A 12493-nucleotide genomic window follows, 5' to 3' on the forward strand; every position below is an offset into this window, starting at 1 on the left:
TCTTTCTCCAGATGTCCCTAGGTCCCTTGCCGTGAGCATCACAAGTCCTTGGAGATTCCTCTAAAATCAATCAGACAAGAGAAATTAGTTTTATTACTAATCAGGAAATATTTTTCAGATTTTCGAGAAAAAAACGGACAATTGTTAAAAAAAATAGAAATTTTTGAAAAAAAAAAATCCTTCGATCAGGCACGAGTTTTTTACGTTTTTCAAAAACAGTATACATTTAATTGAAATCTACCAAGCGGTTTTTAAGTGACAAAGTGACAAAAAACAAAGTTTTGAGGAAAACGCATTTAAAGTTTTGCGAACGCTCTGGAGTGCCCTTTGTTAATTGTTGAATAACTCGAAAAGTATTTGTCGGATTCACTTCAAATTTTTACACAATATTGTTAAGATATTATACCTTAAGAAAATGCAAAAAAATTTTCTGGCTACGCCTAACCCCTCAAATAATCCATAATCCAGCCGCAACATCGTCATCGGAGCCTGAGTTCATAAAGGTGAGGAGGGACACTCAATGAACGTCGTGTTTTATCTGTTTGTATACTGACCGGATTGCCTGACTTCGAAACTCCGAGTATGAAATACCAAATGTTGCGTAAGGTTTTTTCTAATAGTGGGTCGCCCCTCAGCAGATACAATGGCAAACCAGCGAATGTATTTCTGTCATGAAAAGCTCCTCTTAAAAGAAAAAACAATTGCCGTTTGCAGGCCGCATAGAACTGTAGGTCCCTTCATAAGTTCTGTTACAAGTTAAGTCCGTTATAGATATGAAATTATAATACTTTGTTTAATGAAGTTAGTTTTATTTAATCATGTAAATAAGAAAGAAATTATTTTCATTAGAAATGTTCCGAATTTGCTTTTACACAAGTCTTCAAACGATTAGGCCATTCAGCTATCGCAGCGCGCACGGTTTCCATGGATATTGACGTCGTTGCTCAAACCAAAAATTATTTGAAACTCTAAATTTTTGAGAGGCCTTCGACAGGCCATGTTCTACAATTCTGACTACAAACTGTTGTCCAATGAATTCAGATCTGGACTTCCAGACGGCCAATCTTCTGCGGTTATGAACCCAGGAATATTGTTTTTGAGCCACTGCTGGGTGGTTTTTGCCTTATGGGTTGGAGCGGGATCTTACTGGTAGATCCAGCGCTCTTCATTGAAGAGAGTACTGCTCAACTGCTCAACCGCGTCTTCTAAGAAATCCTCCTGTTACACTTTTGCCACGGTCTTAACCCCTTTTTCGCAGAAATGAAGACAAGACACTCTCCATCAAACCATTACAGAATCTAGATGGTGGCCATACTGAACCTTTGATAGGCCAAGCAATGTTATAGCGAACGCGTGTGCGTCCTTTGGTGTGCCATCTCAGAAGAAAGTTTATATTTATAAGAAAATGACAGGGTTGCCACATGTATACCGGAAGATCCAGTGGTAAGTAGTCATGAATCTCCTCAGTCATGTCATGCAGATGTCTCCTCATGTACCTAGCACGTGGCTCAAATCTCAGCAAATGTCTGCGTTAACACTCCCATAGCAGCCTGTTCTACGTACTGGAATAACTCGGGTTTTATTCGATAGACGGCGGCCACCCCAGTAAACTAACCCCACTTAGTACGCTGAATCCTAAGTCGGCAAGCAAAATAAGTTGGTTTTTATCGGATGAAGACAGATCCTCAATTCATTTTAATCCAAAGTCACATTAAACCTGTTTAGGCGGTGGTTTTGTACATGACTACCAGGTTTCGACAGGCGTGGACATGAGACTTAAAATGCTAGAAGTTTCTTCTAATAGCGGTTCGAACATAGTTGTGCTATGAAGAAATGTCTCGTAAAAATCGAATGACATTCGGAGGCGGCATTAAAATTGTACGAACCTCAATTCCCAAGACAACGTTAGACAAAAGCTTCTCATAAAAACCATATGCCGTTCGTTTTGACATCAAATTGTAGATACCTCCATTTGGACATGCAGCTTATTAAATTAACCCTCCGTTGGGCACCCGTGTCTGGCCAGACTTTTTCGACTTTGGAAGTGAACTAACATATTTCTATTATAGCTAACGATTTGGGCTTCTAAGTAGCTTTCTAAAATTTAATTTTCTATCGATTTATGGATATAACCTTTTAAAAAGTATTCTCGAACTAAAAAAGATGTCCAACGGAGGGCAAAATAAGTCTCTAAAGATTTGAATACTTTTACTGCGGAATTTTTGATTACATGACTTTTCGATGAGAACAATAAATGTAGACATATTTTCGAAGAGTTCAAATTCTAGCCGCGATATTTCCATAAAACATTAAAAAAGGAGAAATACGTTTATATGCATAGGTATATAAGTAGATATCATACGTGAATATATATATTTCATTAGATTATTATTTTTAAATACATATTTGAAAGGGAATAGGCTGTCCTATGGAATATAAGTTGATTCAATTTTAAATATAGGCAACAAAACATGTAATCTAAGTAAGAATAAAATCACAAATAAAATTTCTAATTTTATTCGTATAACATATTATCGAGCGAGCTAGGTAGAATGTCGTCTAATCGTAAAACCGAACTACGCAGTCGTTGCTACCTCTGTTACTTCTTCATTGTCATTATTTTCCGAGAGCGTTGGTGGCGCTGGCGACGCAGCGGACGATCCGGACTCAGGCATTTCTGGTAAATTTTCCATCGTTGTTGTGGGCGTTGTGCCACCTTCAAATGACACACGCTTTTCGAAGCTTATTCTTCTCATTGGCGCTGCGCTTGCCGCCTCCTCATTTGAAGAGGTACTAGTTTTTCGTGCCGCAGCTGAGAAATTTACAATGCCCTCCGTCGCTAATATACTGGCGCTGGACAATAATATGGACACCTGCTCTGCTGTTGGGCAGCCAGTGATGGTCATATCATCGTTATTGTAACCATTTGTGGTGAGAAGTTGTTCGAGCTTCACAAATGTTTGAATGACATTATTCTACAGGAAACAATTTGTTTATATGCAGTATGTCAGTATATCAATATCGTCTCAATGTCGAACAACTTACCCGTATCGGTCGAAATATTATAAACTCTGTATCCCGATTACTTAAGTATAGTTGCATCGAGCGTTGTAGCGTTGACAATTTGTTTTTTATTAAACGCTGTGACTCTTGAATGATACTGCTAATTTGCTGTGGGCTCGCCCATGCACTCTGACGCAAGGCATAGTTTAGTTTAGGTGTAGCAGTTTCTCTCTCATTCGCGGCTGATTTGTTATCCTTGCTTTGTAGTAGCGCCTGTGCTTTATCCAAAAATTGCAAAATTGGCGAAATTAACATTTGCACTGCGTCTTTTATAAATTGCTCGCAGACCATTTTCAGTTGGCGATCGACTTCTTTACGCGAATCAAGCAAATGCTCCTTAATCTGTGGGGTACCTTCAAGCAGAAACTCGAGTAAGGCATTATTGCTACCCATGGAGAAAAGCTGTTTGCGCTTGTGTAGCAAACCAAAAGCAGCAGTTTTTATTTTACTGAAGTCTAAAGAGGTCTCTTTGATGGTAAAGTCTACACGAAATGGAGCTATTTGCTCGCGCAGAATAAGTAAATGTTTGATTTCAAAGAGTTCACCATCTATGGGGGTCTGAAAGTTGAGATGGGGAATATTGTGAGGAAAGTGTTGAATGAAAATTTTAATTTGTTGTTGTTATAGCAGCATAAACATTCCCCGTGCATATACGAGGAATGATGCTGAAGTGACAGTCCTTGGCCGGATATAAATTCGGGTCGTTCCGGTTACGTAGAACCGACTGTCGTGGGAACGACATACCTTGTCCATACCTTTGCTGCTGAAATTTTCGTAGCTGCTGCAGAGACACTCTGTATGCAAAGTTTGAGTGCCTCTTGGGAGAGACCCTGAAATATGGGACGATCTACGCAACGGTAAAGGCGCGAAAGACAAACTAGCGTGCGACGTACGGTTGGATACCACATGCCATGCAGATCAGCAGGTGATGAGTCTGAAAGTTACCAAAGAGAGAATTTGATGGCATTTCTAATTTAAATATTTAAGATACGAGCTTACTTATATTGCGTGGTCGATATGCGGTATCGACGCTTTCGTTTTCTACTGCACTCGAAATGCTTGAATTGATTGACGAACGCGAGTCATAACGGCGCATTTGTTGAGGCTCCTGCAGCGACAAAGCAATACTCTGTACAAAAGACATTAAACATGTTAATCTTGGGCAGATTACTGCTGTAATTTTTATTCAATGCTGCACCTCCATCATTTCCAGTTTATCTGGGTAGGCAAGGTCACCGGAGGATGGATTATAATTTAAAATATCTGATTGCAAATAAAGATGGGCACGAAACACCAGACGCTCTTGTACATCTTGTAGCAGCTGATTTACAGTATTCGCAAACGCTTCCAGCGCGCCGGCTGTACAAAACAAAACAATATTAGAATATATCAGTGCATATGGGACACTTACGATTTTGTTGTACATGTTCCTCTAGCATTTCAATGCGTAAAATAGAACATATTTCTGCCAACGTTTCCAAGTGGTTAATGTGTATGATATAAGGGCGCATTGTGTCATACAATATAGTGCAAAGACCCTCCAGGTAAGTGCTACGAATATAAAATTTATAAGTCGATTTAAGCTAAAAAATCAATGCTAAAATTTTCACTTACGTCAATTGCTCACTGCCTAACGCGAAAAATTGAAAAAAGAGCCTTTGTTCATCTTGACAAACATGCACCAGGAATGCACAAGCACTACGCGTCAGCGCACAATGATCTCCTTTGTGTGCGGCCTTCAGCTCCTGTATGGCTTTATTGACTGCTGGCGACATAATAGTTGCTCGTTCATTCAGATAATTTTGATGCATTTCACCAAGTAACTGTTCATATTCTGTACTTCTTTCCAGCCGGGACTCGACTAGTTGCGCCACGCGCTTAATTTTTACCGCAGCTGTTTGATATTTGCCATAATATAGTGCGAATGCGGCATCCGGAGAAGTACTTACTGGAGCGATATTGGATTTATTTTCACTCTCCACTGTGGTGGACGTCGTGCTTTGTAGCATTGCAGAGTGCACTTGTTTCGGATGTAATGTGGCAGCGGTGGCTTGTGACATTACTACGGTAGAGTAGTTCTTTATCAATGTCACTGCTTTTGCTAGACAGTGCTTGTATTTCACCGTGTAAGCACCAACATCTTTGAACTTGGGCTGAAAATAAATTGAAAATAATTTCCAGGGGATTATAATATAACATACACTTATACAACTATTCAAGCCTTACATTTGCTCTTAAGTATTCAAGGCACTCATCGATACGATCTAAACAATCACGGAATGCCTCGCTTGAGACCGATAGAGTTGGGCTTTGAAGTCGCTGATGAAGTAGCTCTACTTGACTGAAATAGTGCAAGCGACGTTGTATTTCTTCGCCGAGTTTTTGTAAACGTTGCTGCTCTTCGGTTAGCTTTTCGCTGGCTGTATTTAGCGCACTAGTTTTTTGCGATACTGTCTCATATTCACTGTTTAGCGATGTGAGTTGCTCTATTGCAGAGTTTATCTGCTCCAAAATTTCCCCACACTCCGCATCACGTTGTTCCAGTTGCTGCAAGTATTGGTAATACTGCGCGTTTGCATGTCGAGTGATCTCCTCATTGACGCGATCATACCATAACAGAAAATCTTTAGTGTTATTTATGCCAGGTTTCGGCAATGCCTGCAATTCTTGTGCGCTTGCACTACCTACAAATGTTGTTGATTTGTTTTGTTTAGTGTCTTCTACAGCCAGAGATTTGGCAGTGCTTACGCTCGGTGTAGCATCCGATGGTACCTAAGGTTGCAGAATTTATACATTTATGGGTCGATGTAAATGGGTGGGGTGCAGTTACCTCATTATAAATCCGGCACTGGTTAGTTAACACATCTAAGCATTCCAATTGTAGAGGGTTTAATGGAGCAAGCGCATCACCATTTGATTCCCACTGAAGTAGTCTCGCGCGAACTTTTCGCAAATTCTCATTTTCACTCTGGACCACAGCAACGTCATCCATTTCATCCGAATCAGAATTGCTGGCACATAATCGTTTGTGATGTTTTTTCTCTACTTTTTCGTGTTTATTTTGTGAAACTGAGCTAACGTCAAAACGAATAAAAGAGATGGTACCAAAATAAACGATAAATTTGAAATCGTCTTCTTAAAGTATGTTCCAAATAAAAACAAATAAATAATCGAACCGTTCACATATGGCAGATTACCTGCAAAATTGACAATCAGCATCTTTCAAAACAGGTTTTTCTCCATAGAAGTAGGTATGGTGGAATGCTTTATTGTTTTTGGTTTGTTCAATTATTATTATCGATATGAAGTAAAGGCGAAGAGAAGCTATAGATAATTTCATTGTGCACTTTTTGTTATAATACGTTCACATAAGTAGATGATCTACTTCTTCGCGCTTAACTCAAAATGCGTAATTAAAAAGCGCGATTTCCCATACAAAGTTTCTCTCCCAAAATCTGAGATTATAAAATAATCCTATATAATAACGATACTTTTCGGCATACAACCCTGTGTTTCCTGTGTTATCGATAATTATTATTACGAATGTAAGGAGAAACATCAAAATAAAAACTAAATGAAACGGATGTCCGCAAAGAAAACAGGTCTGTAAACATAATTCTAATAAAAGGTTTGTTAAATATTATTAATTAGGGATTCATTTTACAGAAAAAAGCGTGTGTTCATAAACGTTTTGTCCTCTTATTACTTATTATAAAATGTCATATTGAATATGCCATGCGGATTGCTGACATAATTTTTTGCAACCTCAGTAAATTTTGCGCAATTAAATTAACTATTCCTTCTCCTTGTATTTTCTTCATATCGTTAATAATAATTAAAGAAACCAAATACACCGAAATATTCCACCAAAATAATTTCTATGAAGAAAAACCTCTCAAAGCAGTATTGACAGCTGATTGTCGATTTTGCAGGTAATCCACCATATGTGAACGGGTAGATTAATTTGGTGGATTTATAGGTGATTAATGCATATGTGAACGTATTATTAGTAATAGACAGTTTACTGGGTTGTAAAAATTTATGGCAGGAATACGCCTGCGAAATTCGATATTACATTTTATAATAAGCAATAACAGCTCAAAACGTCTAGGGACACATGTCTTTTTCCTGTAATATGAATTCAAAATTAATAATATCTAACAAAAATTTTGTTAGAATTATGTTTACAAACCTCTTTTTTGCGCCGGCAACCATTTTATATAGTGTTTACTTTTACGTTTCTTCTTGCATTTGTAAACATAATTGACTACAACACAGAAAACACAGGGTTGTATGTAAAAAGTATAGTAATAATCTAGGATTATTTTATAATCTCAGATTTCGGGAGAGAAATTTTATATGGGTAATCTCGCTTTTTAATTACGGATTGTGAGTTAAGCATGAAAAAGTAGATAATCTACTTATATGTGAACGTATTATAACCTGATTTTTGAATAATAACATACCAGTATTATATGAAAATTAATTTATTATTATTAGTATCGTATTAGTAGTATTACCTTTATACATATTAAATTTTCACGAAAAGAGCTATAGCTGGAATTTTTGGATTCTTTCATGTATGAAATGTGATATTAAAAGAATCCGTAAATTTAAATTGAGAGCGTAAACTCTGTTATGAAACTGCAACACTGCCAAAATCATTTGTTTACGTCGAGTAATGAAAGAACTTTTTTCCTAATAGGAAATCGCGCATCCAATAAAATAAACTTTTCCTAATGGCTCCACAACCGGTCGTAACTGGGCTTTCACCAAAAGAGGGTCCACCAGGCACTCGTGTTATAATACGTGGAGAGTTCCTAGGTACAAGAGCCACCGACCTTATAGGTAAGTCGAATCATAAATGATATTTACATATTGTTAACGCCCAGTTTTGCAGGACTGAAAATTTGCGGTTCTGATTGCCTGCTATCCGCGGAATGGAAATCAGCCAATAAAATAATAGCACGTACAGGACCTGCAAAGGGCAAAGGCGATATTATTGTGACTACTATTAGTGGTGGTGAAGGCACATCGACAGTGCAATTTCGTGCATATCATGAAACTATTGGCCCCTTGAAAGAGTCGGCAGTATGGATAGAGGAATCTCCATCACAAAATTTTGCTTGGGGTCGACGCACTTTGGCGCAATCAGTTTTGACGCAGGAAGATCCTCTCGGTTTATCTATTGAGGGTAATGAGCAGAAAATACCGGAAGATTTGCGAGATTTGTTTCCCGATGCAAGTGGTGATTTATCACAAGATAATTTTTCACCTGCATGGTTTTTGCTTGAGAATCACTTGGCCACTTCTTTTGAGGATTTGAAGGCTGGCTTAGCCTATTTGAAGCGAAAAGTAGAGAGTCAAAAGGAAGGACAATTGTCATTTTTGAAGTCTAATGCAGGTTCTGTGATTGATCAGTTAGACACGCTGATGAATATTCGAGATAAGTTGCAAGAAGATACGCGCATATATGGTACAGAGCCCCTAAATGTTCTCGAGAGTTCTATAGATAGTAAGTGATTGAAGTTTATGTTTATGTTACGTTTTTACTCATGCAATTTTGCATTGTTTTAGATTCCATTAGTGAATCACAAAATATTTTCACTGAAGTATTATTACGCAAAGAGAAAGCTGACTCCACACGAGCTGTTCTATTTGCACTTTCGCGTCACAAATTTCTATTTTGTCTGCCAAATTCAGTGGAGCGACGCGCACAGGCTGGTGAATATGATATAGTAGTAAATGATTATGCGCGTGCTAAGAACCTGTTTGGAAAAACCGAAATACCGGTGAGTATTGAAAACAACGATAAGCAATTTTGAAATTATTATTTTATTATCTTATTTCTCTATAGATGTTTCGACGGGTGCTCGAGGAAGTGGATCAGCGTATTCTACAAATTCGGAAGCAGCTGCACGAGAAAGTAGTTAAAATGCCTCAAAGTGTGGAGCAGCAAAAGAAACTGATAAAAGCGCTGACCAGTTTAGAGGTGCATAATCTTAGTTTACTTTTCGATTGTATTATTTACATATATTCTGTTTTTAGGTACAACAGAGCGGCACTACAATTGGTGATCGCTTGCGTAATGCCGATCCAGCTTGGGATGCTATTGAAGCACGTGCGAAATATTTAGAATTCACTTTCAAGCAAGCGTTTGAACAGTATGCATCGAAGGATCAAGCAGGGCAAGAAAGTAAATTACTAAATATTAGTTTATGCACAAACAAATAACCTTTGTTTGATGATTTTCAGAATCCAAGAACCGCGAAAATACCAATCAACCGCATAGTCGAGTACTCTTCTGTGAAGAGATTTGTGATATTGCTGCATCCCAATTGCCAGATTTGTGGCGGCTAGGCCAGTTATATTTCACGGGTGAACTGCGTGGTGCACATGATCCCAAACCAGGAGATTTCAAGGTAGTAAAACTGTTAAAAATTCTTTAAATATACTTTTATTGAAAAAAGTGAATTTTCTAACAGCGCATGGTTTTAAATGCAATCGAAAAATTCTGCGCTTACTTGCGTGTCGCTGTACTCATTGCTTCAGACTTGCGTGCGTTGCGTCAAACAACTGGCTTGGCCTGGCCAATAGGCTCGTCATCTGCTACCCACCAATTTCTGCCTTGGATATCGCAGTGTTTGCGTTATACGCGCATCACATACGCCACTCTTATACGTTTAGATTTACCGTCTGAGGCATTGGATATCATACAGAAGTTAATTGATGAAATACGCATTTTCTGTTTCTCAATAACTTTCAAACGCGCTACTGATCGCTGTAAGAAGCTAGGGGAACAAGAAACTTGGGATATGGGAGTCGAAGACTTTCCAGGCGCAACAATGTTGCCAAATTGTTTAGAAAAACTATTGATAGAGACGCTGGATGAGACGCAAAGCACATGCATGAACCCAGAAATAAGGTGAAACAAATTGATTTCTGTATATATTTTTAGTATTGGAAATGCATTCATCTTAAATGAATATGAATATGCACATATATGTATATCTGCAAACTGTTTTTCTTTACAGAGAAGGAAATTTACTGGAGCCACAATCAGATGGCCAAAGGGAAGTGTCACAACGTTTACAAGAATTTCTAGCAACATTCTGCGGCGTTATTGAAGAGCTAGCCTATCAGTCACATGACGAGGAAACACCAACACACAATGTTTCGCAGCTTATTGGCTATCCAAATGTGCAGCAAAGCGGTATGATGTCTGGACGATTTTGGAGCTCAAGCGTTATTACTTGGGAGCAACGCATGCTTTGTTGCCTGGCCAACTGCGCCTATTGCAACAAGAGCTTCTTTCCACACGTAGGCGATGTTTTTGTTAAGTAAGTTGCTTGTCTAAAATTTATATTAAGTACACAAATTTTACGCTGCTATTAATTCCCTTCTAGATACGGTTACCCATTGCCCACACTGGCAATTGAAACTTCACGCTATTCCGTAAATCAACTATTCACAAATCTTCTGGAGGCCTATGTAGAACATAAGGGTGATCCGTTGGTTGGCACAATAGAACCATCAATGTATTTGGGTCGTTTTCAATGGGACAACGAAATGGAAATCGGCAAACTGCGTCCATATGCGCACGAATGCGCTGATAATTTAGTCGGTGTCTATTCAGAGATATATACCATATCACCAGCATTGCTGCGCCCAATACTTGAACCGATTGTGCTTACCGTTTCTGAGGAGCTGGCGCGCCTGATGAGCTGTGTGCAAGAATTTAGCTACACTGGCGCCATACAAGCGAATGTCGATATACGCTTGTTAAGAGATGCCTTAAAATTCTATACAAATGAGACCGGAAAGTGAGTCAAAATATTTGTAGACAAAAAAACTTTCGGTATTGTATTTGATTTATTGAATTTTCAGAAATTATTTCCTTGAAGCCTTGGAGGCTATAAAACCACCACTTAATGCGGAGCAATTAAAAAAAAGCGATGCAATTTTGGAGCGTGTAAAAGAATGCATGAAGTTGCAACTAATGTGCTTCGCAGTCAAGGATCCGTGAATTTGATTGTTACGGTGAAATATGCAAAAAAAAAAAATCGTAATTCAAATATGTATTAAGCCTAGGTGTTAAAGATACTCATATATTTATTCCAATTTGATTGCTACGAAAATTTGAAATACACTATCCAATATACAGCCATGGTCATATAAATAGCACATTAAGACTTTGAAAGCAAAGAGTTGAATATGTTTTTAAATAATTATTTTTTATTGGGGGAAAAATCAACATAAAAATTAAAAAACTTATTTATTTCCACTTTAAAACAAAAGAAATGGTCAAACACTTCAAAACAAAAATAATGAATAGGAACGCAAAAAAATCCAACGAAAAAAAACGGTAAATTCCTTGCATAAATGTAAGCCTAATAACGATAATAAATGTAAACAAACAAATTTATTTGATCAAAGCAGAGTTCGTACTAAAAAATTAACTTAACATATAAGGTTTACATTTATGCTATTTATCTGTCCATGGCTGTATGTACATCCATACCTACATATGTACTCGTATTTAAAAACAAATAATAATTATGTTGTGCATATAATCTAGAGATCTAACCGACTGAGCTGCTACTCCAAATTTTTTGGTGTGTTGATGTGTAAATTATTTTAATTTAAATGATAATTGCGCGCATGTTTTGGTTTTATTTTGTTAACCGTTGTTGAAAACACTTCTTATGCATATCGACCTAACTTAATATAGGGTTATTCAATAGGTGCGCTTCAACTTTTTTCCGATAGGGAGGGCGAACGACGCAATATTTTTTATTTTTCGCTTGTCATTTGTAAACTTCATTAGTATACATTTCATCATGGAACGCTACACACTTGAGCAACGATTGCAAATCGTGCAAATTTTTTATGAAAATAATCGTTCTGTTGCTGCTTCTTTAAGAGCATTACGTCCATTTTACGGTCCATTTAACAAGCCGTCCCGTTTTGTGGTTATGTGAAGTCATTGGTCTACAGTAACAACCCGGCGACGATTTGTAAGCTCAGAGCCAATATTGAACGCGAAATTGCTGGATTTTCGGCCGATTTATGCAAAAGAGTGGTCGAAAATTGGGTTCAACGATTGGACTTCGTAAAACGTGCACGCGGTGGTCATGCAAAAGAAATCGAATTTCATACTTAAATGTATATGTTCAAACTCGATAATAAAAAAAAAATTAGTTAAAAAAGAGGTTGTCTGCAAAGTCGGTTTACTGACGATAGTTTAACGTGACAACGTCATAAGAAAATATTGATGGAATGGTTGCAATTTTCAAAACAAAATTTTAATTTTATTTTTTGATAGATATTTTGTATGGATATAGAGGAGGAGGTAAATGGAATCGCAATGGAATAGGTCAAGTTACATTTACACAAACGTGAAAAATGACGAAACATTTATCAAATTCAT

General features: G+C 37.6%; 2 protein-coding genes across 2 annotated transcripts; one reads left to right on the forward strand and one right to left on the reverse strand.

The window, feature by feature from the left end:
• Nucleotides 1-2343: 2343 nt before the first annotated feature.
• LOC129248074 (conserved oligomeric Golgi complex subunit 3) lies at nt 2344-6149 on the reverse strand. The gene is made up of 9 exons (XM_054887506.1): nt 5894-6149; nt 5290-5835; nt 4678-5216; nt 4475-4614; nt 4262-4422; nt 4063-4192; nt 3819-3997; nt 3046-3621; nt 2344-2975 (listed from the first exon to the last, which is right to left on the reverse strand). The coding sequence occupies exons 1-9, from the start codon at nt 6053-6055 to the stop codon at nt 2577-2579; spliced, it is 2832 nt and encodes a 943-aa protein (XP_054743481.1). The 5' UTR covers nt 6056-6149; the 3' UTR covers nt 2344-2576.
• Nucleotides 6150-7715: 1566 nt separating this feature from the next.
• Nucleotides 7716-12077, forward strand: LOC129248206 (exocyst complex component 2). Its single transcript, XM_054887671.1, has 10 exons — nt 7716-7911; nt 7964-8578; nt 8641-8855; nt 8921-9055; nt 9112-9259; nt 9319-9485; nt 9549-9988; nt 10098-10403; nt 10470-10886; nt 10951-12077. The coding sequence occupies exons 1-10, from the start codon at nt 7803-7805 to the stop codon at nt 11087-11089; spliced, it is 2691 nt and encodes an 896-aa protein (XP_054743646.1). The 5' UTR covers nt 7716-7802; the 3' UTR covers nt 11090-12077.
• Nucleotides 12078-12493: the final 416 nt, after the last annotated feature.

Source organism: Anastrepha obliqua, chromosome 5 (assembly GCF_027943255.1).
Source record: "Anastrepha obliqua isolate idAnaObli1 chromosome 5, idAnaObli1_1.0, whole genome shotgun sequence".
Classification (NCBI taxonomy): Eukaryota; Metazoa; Arthropoda; class Insecta; order Diptera; family Tephritidae; genus Anastrepha; species Anastrepha obliqua.

Excerpts from the sequence above, each read along its gene's own strand:
- LOC129248206 (XM_054887671.1), top strand. The coding sequence starts at position 7,803 with ATGGCTCCACAACCGGTCGTAACTGGGCTTTCACCAAAAGAGGGTCCA. Across the intron at positions 8,856-8,920 it reads TTGGAAAAACCGAAATACCG|ATGTTTCGACGGGTGCTCGA; the intron begins GTGAGTATTGAA and ends ATTTCTCTATAG. Across the intron at positions 9,486-9,548 it reads CCAAACCAGGAGATTTCAAG|CGCATGGTTTTAAATGCAAT; the intron begins GTAGTAAAACTG and ends ATTTTCTAACAG.
- LOC129248074 (XM_054887506.1), bottom strand. The coding sequence starts at position 6,055 with ATGGATGACGTTGCTGTGGTCCAGAGTGAAAATGAGAATTTGCGAAAA. Across the intron at positions 4,423-4,474 it reads GGAACATGTACAACAAAATC|CCGGCGCGCTGGAAGCGTTT; the intron begins GTAAGTGTCCCA and ends TGTTTTGTACAG. Across the intron at positions 2,976-3,045 it reads TAATATTTCGACCGATACGG|AATAATGTCATTCAAACATT; the intron begins GTAAGTTGTTCG and ends TGTTTCCTGTAG.